Raw genomic sequence first — 15,000 nt, forward strand, 5'->3', positions numbered from 1 at the left:
AGCGTGTGCCACCAGAGAAATGTGTATGAACATAAAAAAAGGCGCCCGTCAAGAAAGGTGAGGCCGGCTGCTGCTTTTTATTTTTATTTATTTGTTTCCATCAGGTTAGGTTTATATTAATTCAGTTAGGTTAGGTTAGGTTAAGTCTCTCTCTCTCTCTCTCTCTCTCTCTCTCTCTCTCTCTCTCTCTCTCTCTCTCTCTCTCTCTCTCTCTCTCTCTCTCTCTCTCTCTCTCTCTCTCTCTCTCTCTCTCTCTCATTAAAATTAACTTAACTCATTCTGTCCCATGTTAATATTTCTCTCTCTCTCTCTCTCTCTCTCTCTCTCTCTCTCTCTCTCTCTCTCTCTCTCTCTCTCTCTCTCTCTCTCTCTCTCTCTCTCTCTCTCTCTCTCTCAATCTCAGTTTATTTAACTTTCTGTTTATCTGACCATTTATCTATCTCTCTATCTCAATCTATGTAACTAAGTACCTACCTAACATAACCATCTCTCTCTCTCTCTCTCTCTCTCTCTCTCTCTCTCTCTCTCTCTCTCTCTCTCTCTCTCTCTCTCTCTCTCTCTCTCTCTCTCTCTCTCTCTCTCTCTCTCTCATTAAAATTAACTTAATAATAACCCCTTCTGTCCCATGTTAATATTCTCTCTCTCTCTCTCTCTCTCTCTCTCTCTCTCTCTCTCTCTCTCTCTCTCTCTCTCTCTCTCTCTCTCTCTCTCTCTCTCTCTCTCTCTCTCTCTCTCTCTCTCTGATGCAGGCACAGATGCAGGGTGGTGAGGCAGTGTTCATCCCAGGGGCACACCACACAGGGTCAGCAACACAGGTGGTGGTGGAGAGGCACCTGTGGGACGCCCAGGGGAACACCAAACACGACCTTGACAGACAGAAGAGTGAGTGTTGCCTTGAGAAAACTAGAATGATAGAGAGACATGAATATACAAAACTGTGTGTGTGTGTGTGTGTGTGTGTGTGTGTGTGTGTGTGTGTATGTGTGTGTGTAATTTTTCTATGCAGTCAAAATAGTTAGCCAGTTTTCTGTTTTCTTGGGCAGTAGACTACGTACAACTAACTTACATATTTAAAAGACAAATTTGCCGTTTTTTGCAGGTTTATTGATGAAGTGTGGAAGAAGAGGAGGAAGGAACAATGATATTCGACCAGCTGCGGCATCTGGGGGCTTCACTTGACTGGGACAGCTGGGACATGGATGCAGCGAGAGACTGGCCTGTGTGTCTGTCTGTACATCCGTAAGCATACCTGTCCTTGTAACCTCTGACACGCACACACACACACACGCGCGCACAAACAAGAAATTTCACCAAAACATTTTTCCTCGCAGTGACGGAAGCGTTTGTCCGTCCGTACGATGCTGGGCTGGTGTACCGCAAGGAGGCTCTCGTCAACTGGTGCTGCAGCCTTCAGTCGGCCATCTTGGACATTGAAGTGGACCACCTGCACCTGACAGGACCCACGGAGCTGGCAGTCCCGGGGTACAGCAAACCGGTCAGCTTCGGAAAGATGTGGGACTTCCCTTACAGACTGGCAGACTCAGGTAGGTGGTGAAGGGGTAACCAAACAGGTGTACTGACTTAATTAGGTAATAGAGGAGGGACTTCACTTTCTCCAAGACTATTTGCAAAGGCCACAGAGATACCTAGCTGGGTTCTCAAGATTAATAATGTAGAAATGTTGTTAATCTATCAGTAGAACCATTAAAACATTCTTGAAAACCTGTATTATTTCATCATGAGTATTTTTCAAGGCCACAGAGATACCTAGCTGGGTTCTCAAGAGTGTTTCTCCTGTTAATAATATAGAAATGTTGTTGATCTGTCACTAAAACTTTAAAAACATTCTTAAAAACCTGTGTAGCTTCATCTAGAGTCCTTTTGAAATAGTGGTGCTGAGGCCCCAGTGGTGAGCAGATGGTGATGCTGTTGACGATAGTGGCATATTGAGTATTATAATTAGCCACAAACACTTGGTTACTTTCATGTCTACACAGGTTCGTTCGGTGCAAGGAGTCGGCACAGGAGGCGTCCGAGGCTGTGCAGAGCGGCTGTCTCAACTTGGTGCCACAGCTGCACAGGAGGGCTTGGCATAGCTGGCTGGACAACATCACAGGACTGGTGTGTCTCCCGGCAGCTCTGGTGGGGCCGCAGAATGCCAGTGTACCACATTACTGCAGCAGATGGCGAGGAGGTGTGGGTGGCGGCTGCTCGGAGGAGGATGCAAGGCGGAAGGCTGTGGAGAAGGAAGGTGTGTGTGTGTGTGTGTGTGTTTACCTAGTGTTAGTTTGGATGGTCTGATATATGGCAGAAATTTTACTTTTTTATTGTTTTTCCTTCAGTTGATATACTTTCTTTGTGTTGTATCTCCTAGTGTTCCTATTATCAGTATTACCTTGGGGCAAAGCTGTACCAAATTGTAGTTTTTCTGTACAGTTGAGGTGCAGTCCTTGTCCTGTATCACCTTTATTAACCTACTCTGGGTTCCCTTCTATATTTCTGTGAGGAAAAACTGCATTATTTTATATCATTCAAGTGTGTGTGTGTGTGTGTGTTTGTGTATCTGTCTGTCTGTCTGTCTTATTTTATTCTAATTGGATGACCTGACTTGACCTGAATATAAGGAGAAGGAGGAGGAGGAGGTAGAAGAAGAAAAGAAGAGGAGGAAGAGGATGATAAAGAGAAAGTGTGTGTGTGTGTGTGTGTGTGTGTGTGTGTGTGTGTGTGTGTGTGTGTGTGTGTGTGTGTGTGTGTGTGTGTGTGTGCGCAAACCCTCATTAAAAAAATAAACTTCATGTAGCAATAGATGAATGAAAGTCTTGACGGCTACATTAATAATCGCAACTTTCCGTCTTCACCCTGTGCTCCTCCCCAGGCACACCCTTGACCTCCATGTCCACCCAGCAGGAGGAAGATCTGGACACCTGTTACTCCTCTGGTCCCTCCCTTTGCCTCGCTGGGCTGGCCAGGTCAGGGGAGGGGAGAGACCATGCTCGCTTCTACGCAACGACCTTGAAGACGGGTCACGGCATCCTCTTCTGGGTGGCTCAGGTGGTCATGCCGGGACTCGACTTGACGGGGTGGCTTTCCTTTGAGGTGAGGTCGTCTGGGTCTTGGTCTCCTGGTTCTGTCCTCTCTTATTGATCTTGTTTTTGTTCCTTTGTCTTATGTATTATCACAAACTCCGGTAACTAATTGTAGGCGTGTAATTAGTCCATATATTCATTGGTATATAACTAAAATATCTGTTAATACTGTAAACTCTAGCATTACTAATCGTTTGATAAAAAGATGCAGATTTCAGAAGGCTAATAATGTTTATAGATGGTGATAGATTGAAAGAATTGACTACCTGTGTGTTACCTTTCCTTCCTCTTATGTAACGTGATATTAATTGTTACCAGTATTGCCTGTGTTATATCACCTGTGTTATATCACCCTCCCTCCCCAGACTGTGCTGCTGCATGGCCTCCAGGGTGATGGTGGCGGCCACAAGACGTCCAAGTCCTGGGGCAGTGTGATAGACCCCCTGGATGTCATCAGTGGGGCGTCCCTGGAGGTGTGTGACTTGCTGGTGCTGTGTGTTCTGTACTGGTGTTCATTGGCTGTGGTGAGCAGTACCTTGACAGCAGGTGATACATGAATATTTGTTAAAGCCTCTTACCAAGTGTATTTTTTTGAAGGAATGATGTAAAGAGAGAGAGAGAGAGAGACTTTTGAAGGAGCTAAAGAGAGAGAGAGGAATTTTTGAAGGAGCACTAAAGAGAGAGAGAGAATTTTTGAAGGAGCTAAAGAGAGAGAGAATTTTTGAAGGAGCTAGAGAGAGAGAGAGAATTTTTGAAGGAGCTAAACAGAGAGAGAGAGAATTTTTGAAGGAGCTAAGAGAGAGAGAGAATTTTTGAAGGAGCACTAAAGAGAGAGAGAGAAATTTTGAAGGAGCACTAAAGAGAGAGAGAGATTTTTAGATATGATGTCAAAAATTGTGTTTATAATTCTGTTTTCTCTCTTTTTTCCTTCTTTTCATCTCTTCTCTTTTCTTCCTTTCCCTCTTCTCTACTTCAATTTTCCTTTTCATCTGTGTTCTCTGTTTTTCACCACATTTCATCTCTTCCCTCCTCCCTCACACCCTCTTAGCCTCTCACCACCCCCTCATGTCCTCAGGTACTGTGCGAGAGGGTGGAGGGGACCCTGAATGCGGAAGAAGTACTCACTGGTCTCGTATGAACTCCTCCACAGGCATCCCAGATTGTGGAGCTGATGCCCTTTGGTCCACCCTGTGCTCCACCAGCTTCAGGAGTCAGTGTGGCATAGATAGATGTGGATGACTGTGGTGTCTTGTCTTGTGTGGAGTTACAAGTTTGGTGTATGGATGGGTAAGTGAAGTAGAGATAAGATTTTAATTAGTGGTTTTGTAAGATTAGGGTAGGAGTGCTGTTCGTCTTCATCAAGGGCTGACGTGTTGTGTGTTGAGTGAATGAGGCTGAAAATTGTGTGTTTTGGTATATGTAGGAGATAAGATTTTAATTAGTGGTTTTGTAAGGTTGGGTAGGAGTGCTTCTTGTCTCCATCAAGGGCTGACGTGTTGTGTGTTGAGTGAATGAGTGAATGAGGCTGAAAATTGTGTGTTTTGGTATATGTAGGAGATAAGATTTTAATTAGTGGTTTTGTAAGGTTGGGTAGGAGTGCTTCTTGTCTCCATAAAGGGCTGACGTGTTGTGTGCTGAGTGAGTGTTTAAATATATTTCTAGGAGATAATATTTTAGTGGTTCTCTTCCCCAACAAGGGTTAACACATTGAAAGATTGTTGTGGGTGAGAGTAACGGTGAAAGTTGTGTGCCTTGTCTTGGTACATGTAAGAGATAAGCTATAATAAGTGTATTTGTAAGGTTAAGACAGTAGTGTTTCTCTTCCCCAACAAAGGTTAAGGTGTTGAAAGAGTGTTGTGAGTGTGAGGTGAGTGTGAAAGCTGTGTGCCTTGCCTTGCTATGCGTTTGTATATTTCTCATAGCACTTTCCTGCCAGACCACCTGTGTGTGTGTGTGTGTGTGTGTGTGTATGTGTGTGTGTGTGTGTGTGTGTGTGTGTGTGTGTGTGTGTGTGTTATATAAAATGTAAATAAATAACTACATTTCTCGACTGATGGGAGAAACACACTTTTAAAAGGCTCTATTCAAAGTAGCACAGGTTTTTTAAGGATGTTTTTATTGTTTTAGTGACAAATTAACAACATTCCCACATTACTGTCAGGAGAAACACTCAAGAAAACCTCTGCTAATCATCTTTGTGGCCTTTGGAATCAATTGTGAGAGAGAGAGAGAGAGAGAGGAGAGAGAGAGAGAGAGAGAGAGAGAGAGAGAGAGAGAGCTAAACCAATTCAACTTGATATGAGAGAAAAATCTAATTATCTTCCATTCCCACAGAACCGTCACCCCAAACAATGAGTGGTGGAGGGTGCGTTCTGCGTTGACAGCCAGCATGAGCGGTGACAGGAGGTGTGTGAGACGCATGACAGCTTTAGTGACAAGTTGATGCAGGCAGTGGGTGCAATATTATTCCCTCAACACTCTCATTCACTTTGAGGGCTTGGAAACCACAGTGCCTTCAGATTTGTGGAGAAGTGTGTGTGTGTGTGTGTGTGTGTGTGTGTTTTTGATAGTTATATTAGTTGTTTAAATCATGCTGGGCTAATATCTATCCCTCTATCAATGTGTTTGTGTGTGTGGTGTGTGTGTGTGTGTGTGTGTGTGTGTGTGTGTGTGTGTGTGTGTGTGTGTGTGTGTGTGTGTGTGTGTTAGTTATATTGTTTAAATCATGCTGGGCTAATATCTATCTCTCTATCTATGTGTGTGTGTGTGTGTGTGTGTGTGTGTGTGTGTGTGTGTGTGTGTGTGTGTGTGTGTGTGTGTGTGTGTGTGTGTGTTTACCTATTGCACGAGACAGGGGAAAGAGGGAAGAGGAGGAGAGGAGAGGTGCTTGGGAGATGAAAATGTATGTGTGTATGTGTGTATGAATATTTTCCCTATCATACACAAAAACACCCTTGAAATCCTATATATAATTTGCCATAGAACACGCTTACTCTCTCCCACGTGCCCACTCCCTCTCTCCCACCCTCTCACCTCCCACACACCTGTATACCGCGTCCTGCAGCCTCAATGCACTCACCCCTTCTTTTCCAGCCATGGGTGCCTTGCCTCCTCGCACCACCACCACAAGCACCACCACTCCTGCCATCACCTACAAGGGGGAGACTGTGATGTGGCTGCAGGTGGATAGGTGAGGCATTGTTCTGGTGTTGGTGTGTGGTGTAGCATTATCTTGAAATCCACAGGCCTTCCACAGCCTTCCCACTGGTCTCCTTGTCCTGTCCTCCTCCACACAGCATCCACAGGCCTTCCACAGCCTTCCCACTGGTCTCCTTGTCCTGTCCTCCTCCACACAGCATCCACAGGCCTTCCACAGCCTTCCCACTGGTCTCCTTGTCCTGTCCTCCTCCACACAGCATCCACAGGCCTTCCACAGCCTTCCCACTGGTCTCCTTGTCCTGTCCTCCTCCACACACCATTCACAGGCCTAACCTAACCAACCTAACCTAACGTAACCTAGCCTAACCTAACTTAACCTAACTTATCCTAATCTAACCTCACACCCACAGGTTCGGAGGCCTCCAGAGAGCTGCCCAGAGTGAAGCTTGTGGTATAGAGGGACAGCTGCTGATTATCAAGCTTATGGAGTGACTGGAAGAAAGTGGGAGGAGCCTGGAAGGAGTGGTGGAGGTACAGTACTTGGAGAAAATCCCTCCACCATGACGACTGGGTGTCTGCTGTACAGTCCACCGACCAATGGTGAGAGAGAGAGAGTGAGAGAGAGAGAGAGAGAGAGAGAGAGAGAGATTATTATTATAGTTTATTGACAGAATTTTGCGATTACAAGAAGCTTAAAGTAAAAATCATTTCACTAAAAGAGAGAGAGAGAGAGAGTCTTGATAGAGAGTCCTTGATAGAGAGAGAGAGAGAGAGAGAGAGAGAGAGAGAGAGAGAGAGAGAGAGAGAGAGAGAGAGTCTTGATAGATAATATTGAGCACAGTCTTCACCGCTGGGTCGACTGTGGGGGCTGCGCTATTCCGGTTGGTGGCCGGTTGGTGGCCGTGGCTGTTCACGCACTAGCTCTTGCTGTGGCTGGCATGCTGTTCTGTCCTCTCTTGTTCCAGGAATTGCTGTCTGAGGTGTGTGTGTGTGTGTAGAAGCCACCATCATCAACCACAGCAGGTGATAATGATGTTTCCTGCTTTCATCCTCATTGGGGCTAGCCAGACCAACTTGGGGCTGTACTGGGGTGACGCTGTGTGCCTCAGGTGTATCTGGAGGGCTGAGATAGTGAGAAGGGTAACAATTAAAAAGGACTAGTGTACACTTAAACCATTACAAACACTATGTAATGCTGGATATACACACACAAACACTGGTTTACACATAGAGACATTATATAAACACTTGCTATGGTTTGTATACTCTTAGAAACACACATAAACTCTTAATAAGTCTAGTATACACACAAACTTGTATACAAACACTAGTAATATATTTAGAGACACATCCAAATCTTTGCTAAGTCTGATAATAAGCACATAAACTCATAAGATGCTGGTATATGCTTGGAAATCTATACACACATTTGGTTAGGCTAGTATACACAAATCTATACATATATTAGGAAATTATTGAATGATTGAGATGATTAGTTCTCTCTCTCTCTCTCTCTCTCTCTCTCTCTCTCTCTCTCTCTCTCTCTCTTTCTCTCTTTCTCTTTCTCTCATATCCTTTGTCTATCTCAAATTTTCTCTTTTAATCTCTCCCTCTCTGTCTGTCTGTCTGTCTGTCTGTCTGTCTGTCCCACACTTCAATACACCCTTCCTGTCTTCATACACTTTAGTACACCCTTCCTGTCTGCCCCTGGACCTTAATACACCCTGTATCACCCTTGCATCTCATTAAACTATCCCTATTTGTCCATCTCAATAAACCCTGTCTAATTTCCCTGTCCGGCTGTTTGTCTCATCTTACTACACCCTGTCTCTCCCTGCTTCTTGTTGCACCCTTCCTTTCCCCTACTCCTCAATACTCCCCTTCCCACCCTGTGTCATGTGTATATATTTAAATATTTATATTCATTTGTGGCATTCTTCATGTGTTTTGGTCATTTTTGGGTGTGTTTTGGGTGTGTTTTGGTCAGTTTTGGGTGTGTTTTGGGTGTGTTTTTGGGGTGTTTTGGTCATTTTTGGGTGTGTTTGGATGTGTTTTTGGGATGTTTTGGATGAGTTTGGGTGTGTTTTGGGGTGTTTTTTGTCTGTTTTGATGAGTTTGGGTGTGTTTTGAGGTGTTTTATGTGTTTTTTTTTGGTATTTTTAAGGAGTTTGGGTGTGTTTTGGGTGGCTACAGGTGTGCTGTGGGTGGATAAGACTGTTTCTGGGTGTTTTAAGTGGGTGTGGATGTGTTTTGGGGTGTTTTGGATGTGTTTTGGGGTGTAGAGAGGTAGACGTGATGTGTGCAGGGTGCCTCAGTCCCTGGATGGGTGTAGAAGTGCGTGGTGGTGCTGTCTGGGTCTCGTGGTGTGGGAGTGCATGGGAAAGGAACAGATAATTTAGGGCAGTTTTTCATATTTAATTATTTTGTTTATTAATTTATTTACTATTATCATTATTTTTTATTGTTTTTAATTAAAGGGGGGTTAATTTTTACGTTCATCTTTTGTGTTCGGGAGTTCCTGGTTAGTGGTGCTATTGACAAAAAAATGGAGATCGTTTTATTTTTTAGTGTGGAAATTGTTGCAGTTTGTCAGGTGTTGATTGGTGTTGAGAGTCGCAGGTCCCGTCTCGCCCTCTGTCATAAAATAAACAATAAAGGGTTGGTTTTCGCTGATAGTTTATTTCCTTTAACGTAAACATGTAATGATATAGTTTTGTCTGTGTCTCCTGATGGTATGGCACTCTTGGCTAATATTTAACTAATTATATTCATGTCATTATATGAATAACTAATAACAATTCACTATCCTGCATGTACTGTCAAGTCTATCGAAACATCAGCACGTCAATTGAGAGTCATGGATTTCAAGAGATTCCGATTTATTGCTGCTTCCTTCTCAATTTTAATAGTTCAGATAGACATTGCGTGTGGGACACTGCTATTTACGAAGAACTGGAGGGTCACAGAAAGAAACGGATGTTATATTCGTAATCTACGCAAAAAATAACTCTAGAAAAACAAACCACAGCATCTCTATTCATCCATTCTGTGTGTCTTCTCTTCTCTCTCTCTCTCTCTCTCCACTCTTAATGCTGCTGTGGGTCTCTGGGCTGGAGTACATCACAGAAAGATTGACACAGACTTATATATGAGAGGATGTTGTCTGTAACTATGCTATGGGGACATTGCAAGTTTGTGGGCTGTAGTCAATGAATAAGTGTGTCCTCTATAGCATACTTAAAAACCACACACACACACGCACACACACACACTCTCTCTCTCTCTCTCTCTCTCTCTCTCTCTCTCTCTCTCTCTCTCTCTCTCTCTCTCTCTCTCTCTCTCTCTCTCTCTCTCTCTCTCTCTCTCTCTCTCTCTCTCTCTCTCTCTCTCTCTCTCTCTCTCTCTCTCTCTCTCTCTCTCTCTCTCTCTCTCTCTACAGACTCACTATTTCCTAACCCTTGCCTGAAACAAATGAAAAACTTTTATCCTTCTCCAATCACATTTTAATTTTCTACTGACAGTCACAATCCCACAGTATATGTAGTAAATTTCAACTTTTACTTTCAGATTACCTTGTTGTTGATGTGCAGTCTTGCTATGTGGGCGATGAACACCTCTGGGACATGACGAGCAGATGCCCATCCAGCACAGCTGGACTTGTATGGCATCTGGACCTGGACCATCACATGAATGCCACTGCCTTTGATATGTGTTTGATATGGCTTCTATTGCTTTCAAGTGACCATCTGCCTCTGTGAAATATGGAAGATCTTACAAGCTCAAGCATGAGTATTAATGCTGATATGAGTGTGGTGTGTCTGAATTAACTGTCAGAGTATTGTAAATATTATTACTTAGTCTTCCCAGTTATGAAATTAAGAACAGTTGTGAAGTTTGCTTTAAAACCCTTCATTAACTTTGCCACAAAACACTTTTACATGTTGTCAAAAGTGTGTAACTGTTATGAAGTGTGTGTATATATCATTACTACAGAAGAATCTGGAATTTCCCCTCAGATTACTTTAATGAGCGAAGCTTGAGTTCACAGATGTGTGGTTAGGTTAGGTTAGGTTAGGTTACACAACCAAAACCACTCAAAATTATACATTAATTTTTTTTATAGAGCAACATGTGTGGAAAGTGGTACCAGAAATATTTGCATAACAAATATTTGGTTCTGGACCTTTGCACTTATACAGTACTGCACTAACTTACACACATGGTTAATTAATGGTGTAATACTCAGGTGAAGCTGGATTTTCAAAAGACTGATCAATATTTTTTCCCAGATGTCATTTTTATGCAGCTGACTGAAGGAGAAAACATTGCAAAGGTCACACTATTCTTAAATCTTACTAAAATGTATGCGCATCACTTTCTGCTTTCACCCCAATGGCACACAAACCAAAATTCATGGGTATGGAGATGGCTGGACTAGTTCCTGTGGCCACCCCTCTTATATCTTAATTTGCCACTGTCTTCCCTGTGTGCTGGTTAAGTTCCTGCATATTGCAATACTTAATCTACTCACTGCTGAAGTCCCTGGAAACTAGGTAGAATAATTTAGAATGACATGGTTAAGTTAATGCCTATAAAATCTCATTTGGTAATATTCAGGAAGATTGAATTATTCTTCCTCTGTTGAAGCAAATGATATGACATTGACTAGAAGCTTTCACAATATTTATAGACTTTCTTGTATCAGCGATCTTTTGGAAATGCAGCCATTAATCTGTAAATACTTGTAGTAGCTGTGTAGCTGGCATGAACGTTGCAGTCTTCATGATGTACTAGTGGACAAACAAGAAGTGATGGTGTTGAGCCACTGTAATAGGGATGTTATGGTTTAAGGATAGGAAGTCACTGTCAAGATCATCTGCAAGTTCAAATGGTCACCTAACAATTGCATCTTAGTAGAAAAACACAAAGAGGAAGTTTATGCAAGTTTTTATCCTTATATGAAATGTTGCTAGTGTTAACATATAAAATTGTATTGCATCAAACCCCCATACATTACTGTCTCTATCCAGTATGAGACCGGTGTTCAGGATAACAAGAAGCCGGCATTGCTCAAGCTGACCACATTTCATCCATTTATACATACTTTTTATTATTAAAGCTTATCTTGTAATTATTGCTGAAGACATTGACTCATTTATTTATTTATTTATGACTTAGAACTATGATAAAGCTATGGATTGATATAATTCCTGATTTGTTTCCATTCTTGTCTCCGCTTGTCCATCCCTGAGTGGTCAGAAGCGGTGCTCCACTGATGATGTGGAAGCCTGAGACAGCCAATCATTTAATGGGCTAGGTTACCTTTTGTCACCAGTCTTCTGTGTGTCACTCACTACGTTTGGAAATGTTTACCTCTTCTATTTAATTTGTTGGTTATAATAATGTTTATGGTCAATAAACTATTTATCTGTGTCAGTATGATAAAAGCAGTTATTGTTGTTATTGTTATTATTATTATTATTATTATTATTATTATTATCATTATTATTATTATTATTATTATTATTATTATTATTATTATTATTACACATTTTCCTCCTTGTATTTAAATATTATTATTATTATTATTATTATTATTATTATTATTATTATTATTATTATTATTACACATTTTCCTCCTTGTATTTAAATATTATTATTATTATTATTATTATTATTATTATTATTATCATGCATTTTTCTTGTATATAAATAAAATATTGTAACTGATTATTATCTTTTTTTTATCATTCATGTAGACTCAAACTCTCTCTCTCTCTCTCTCTCTCTCTCTCTCTCTCTCTCTCTCTCTCTCTCACGAATAAAATGACTGGTGAGGAACTCTAATCATTAAAGTGCTAAAAATTCCACTAAACCACGAGAAATAAATTATTAAGCCGTTCATTGCAAGGGCCACAGTCAGAAAGTGAAAAAATAAAAAATAAAAATCCTTAAATACCGAGGCTAAGTAAAACATAAGGAATTAGACAAATGATAATTAATAAACACATAAGGAATAATTAATAAACAAAAATTAAGCCAGGAAGACCATTATAATTATTGCAAGGAGACAATATGTATGTATATGTAATTCGAGGTTAAAATGGCTCAAATCTGGTCAAAAAAAGCACATCAATAGTATGCCATAAGTGAAGGTGTTCCTCAAGGCAGGGAAGGTTGGGGGGGGGGGTGGCAAGGAATAGGGGAGGGGCTATGAACTATTGGGGGGGGTAACAGTCCCAATGACTATTAATTAATGACGCATCCAATTTAGCGTGTGTTAATTTTCGCGTTGTGATAATCTAAAGGTTTTCTCGCGTTTTTTTTTATTATTTCTTTATTTATTTTATTTTATTTATTTATTTTATTTGGCAGGTGTTATATATATATATATATATATATATATATATATATATATATATATATATATATATATATATATATATATATATATATATATATATATTATATATACACGCAATTACAGATGTTTGATGATAAAAACGGATAATGCCTACATATACCGAATCTGTATTGCCACAATATATAATTTACTATGTATGTTAATATCGGAATACATGAACTGGAACTTAATTCCAGTTCATATATATATATATATATATATATATATATATATATATATATATATATATATATATATATATATATATATATATATATATATATATATATATCAGCATTTCATAGGTATAGAAATATGGGTAAGAAAATATATCTGTAAATTCAGGTGTTCATTTATTAAGCAGTACATAATTATGCTACTTGAAAACATGAAATAAAAGTAGGTTTTGTTAAAAGGTATCCATGATGGACTGTGCACTGGGTTGTATCAGTCAAACAGCCTTTGAACCAGGAATGTGCCATAATGATGCAGTTTTTGCAGAAGTATACTGCGGTTGACACTACAAAAGCCTCTGGAGAAGATTGATAATGCTGATAATTTGTCATCAAGAGATTATTAGAGATGGGAGGGAAATTGATTTAGAACATGATAGGTGTTATGATAATGCACAGTTCATCATGGGTACAAGGGATTTTTGTTCTTTGTATCAAAACAGGGACTTAAATTCACTTTTCCTGAAAATCTCTCACACTCATTCACCTCCTGTTTGTTTTGAAGAGAGAGAGAGAGAGAGAGAGAGAGAGAGAGAGAGAGAGAGAGAGAGAGAGAGAGAGAGAGAGAGAGAGAGAGAGAGAGAGAGAGAGAGAGAGAGAGAGAGAGAGAGAGAAAATAAATAAATAAATAAAAAACCACTGTAGGTCACTTCATTCACAATGCCCAAAGAACTCGGCAACATGTAATGTAATGCTTACTTGATGCCATGAGAGAGAGAGAGAGAGAGAGAGAGAGAGAGAGAGAGAGAGAGAGAGAGAGAGAGAGAGAGAGAGAGAGAGAGAGAGAGAGAGAGAGAGAGAGAGAGAGAGAGAGAGAGAGAGAGAGAGAGAGAGAGAGAGAGCATCCAGTCAACAAGGCCATGGGAATAAAAATTATTAGTAAATGAGAGATGAAAGGATGGTGATAACAAGTGATAAATTAATGAGAAATGGAAGGATGGTGACAAGTGGATGGAAAAATTATGATAAATGAATGAGAAATGAGAGAATAATGATGATGGTAATGAATGGAATGTATGTAACCAAACCTAACCCAACTAAACAGTGTCAGTGCAGGAACTGTCAGTGTCAGGAACAGCATTGACAAGAGCAGGAACACTGGAAATGATAAAGAAAGGAACAGACACACCGACAGAGTTCCCTGCAGTGGTGTTCGCACATCAACTGGATGAGGGCATGCCAGAGATAACCAGGGAGTCTGTGCCAGTCTTGGTATCTCTGGAAATGAGTAGAAATGATATACAGCATTATGATAAAGAGGCTGAGAGGGACAAGTCACCGCACCTGACCAGATTCATCTAAGGGTGCCGATTGACTGATTGCTAGCTATTCACTTCATAGCCAGGAAATACCAGAATTTTGAAAAGCAACTCATGTAATCTATAAGAAACATGAAAAGTGACCCCAGCAAGTACAGGCCGGGCGGGCAGTTTGACTTATGTGATATGCAAAATACTGGAAACAGCAATTAAAGATATTGAATCATACACTTACCAGCAATCTATTGTGTACAGCAGTCTGGATTCCTGCCTGGGAGATGCACAGAACTGCAGGTGATAAGTGTTAAACAAGTGGACAGTGTTTAAACAAGGGCCTGGACACTGATAAAAGCATTCCATACTGTACCACACAACAAGTTATTATCAAAGCTAAAAAGTAACAGATTGAAGGAGGTGTGTTAAACTGGATAAAGTCAGTCTTGAGTAGAAGAAAGCAAGGGGAGCTTGTGAATGGGGAGGTAAGGTCGAGATATGGGCCAGGGAGAGGAAAAATTATTACCTCTATTAAGGAAAGAGGAAGGAAGGAAAGAAGGAAAGATGGACTAGAGGGAAGGTCAGCAGATGGGAGGAGGAGGGGCAGAGAGTGGATCATTAGCTCTATAAAGGAGAGAGGCTGGAGGGAGACAGAAGGATGGGGAACAGAGGAATGCTCAGCTGATGGAGTGACAAGGAGTGGAGGAGTATTCATTCTATATAAAGGAGAGAGAAAGGAGGAAAAGTGATGGAAGGCTTGAGTGAAGGGATGGACAGTGGCTGAGGGGAGATAGAAGGAAAAACACACACACACACACACACACACACACACTGACAGACAGACAGCTAGATAGACAGACAGACAG

At 41.0% G+C, this 15,000-nt stretch overlaps 2 protein-coding genes and 2 long non-coding RNA genes across 25 annotated transcripts in view; 1 reads left to right on the forward strand and 3 right to left on the reverse strand.

Annotated features, from left to right (window-relative positions):
* The window catches only part of LOC135099144 (valine--tRNA ligase-like), a 39,462-nt gene extending 32,766 nt beyond the window's left edge, over window positions 1-6,696 (forward strand). For 5 of the 20 annotated variants that reach the window (XM_064001576.1, XM_064001575.1, XM_064001578.1 and 2 more), the window contains 10 exons: window positions 1-57; window positions 1,100-1,239; window positions 1,332-1,544; window positions 1,998-2,251; window positions 2,908-3,096; window positions 3,452-3,632; window positions 4,162-4,296; window positions 5,421-5,492; window positions 6,180-6,276; window positions 6,656-6,683. The exon at window positions 1-57 is cut by the window's left edge and continues 60 nt beyond it. In XM_064001576.1, the coding sequence (XP_063857646.1) occupies window positions 1,200-1,239; window positions 1,332-1,544; window positions 1,998-2,251; window positions 2,908-3,096; window positions 3,452-3,632; window positions 4,162-4,296; window positions 5,421-5,467 (1,059 nt within the window). In that variant the 5' untranslated portion in view covers window positions 1-57; window positions 1,100-1,199 and the 3' untranslated portion in view covers window positions 5,468-5,492; window positions 6,180-6,276; window positions 6,656-6,683. Of the gene's footprint in view, window positions 58-745; window positions 883-1,099; window positions 1,240-1,331; window positions 1,545-1,997; window positions 2,252-2,875; window positions 3,097-3,451; window positions 3,633-4,161; window positions 4,374-5,420; window positions 5,498-6,179; window positions 6,277-6,655 lie in introns of those variants that run through there. The other 15 variants (XM_064001590.1, XM_064001589.1, XM_064001591.1 and 12 more) reach the window with 11 other exon arrangements.
* LOC135099146 (probable E3 ubiquitin-protein ligase HERC4) overlaps window positions 1-15,000 on the reverse strand; it is an 80,845-nt gene that overhangs the window by 47,963 nt on the left and 17,882 nt on the right. The gene's annotated exons all lie outside the window — the stretch shown is intronic.
* LOC135099152 (uncharacterized) lies at window positions 6,894-10,974 on the reverse strand. The gene is made up of 2 exons (XR_010267725.1): window positions 9,818-10,974; window positions 6,894-7,368 (listed from the first exon to the last, which is right to left on the reverse strand). It is a non-coding gene; the product is annotated as an uncharacterized LOC135099152 (long non-coding RNA).
* LOC135099153 (uncharacterized) overlaps window positions 12,989-15,000 on the reverse strand; it is an 8,173-nt gene continuing 6,161 nt past the window's right edge. Inside the window, exon 2 of the long non-coding RNA XR_010267726.1 lies at window positions 12,989-14,428. This is a non-coding gene — a long non-coding RNA (uncharacterized LOC135099153). The remainder of the gene's footprint in view (window positions 14,429-15,000) is intronic.

This window comes from Scylla paramamosain, unplaced genomic scaffold, assembly GCF_035594125.1.
Source record: "Scylla paramamosain isolate STU-SP2022 unplaced genomic scaffold, ASM3559412v1 Contig107, whole genome shotgun sequence".
Classification (NCBI taxonomy): Eukaryota; Metazoa; Arthropoda; class Malacostraca; order Decapoda; family Portunidae; genus Scylla; species Scylla paramamosain.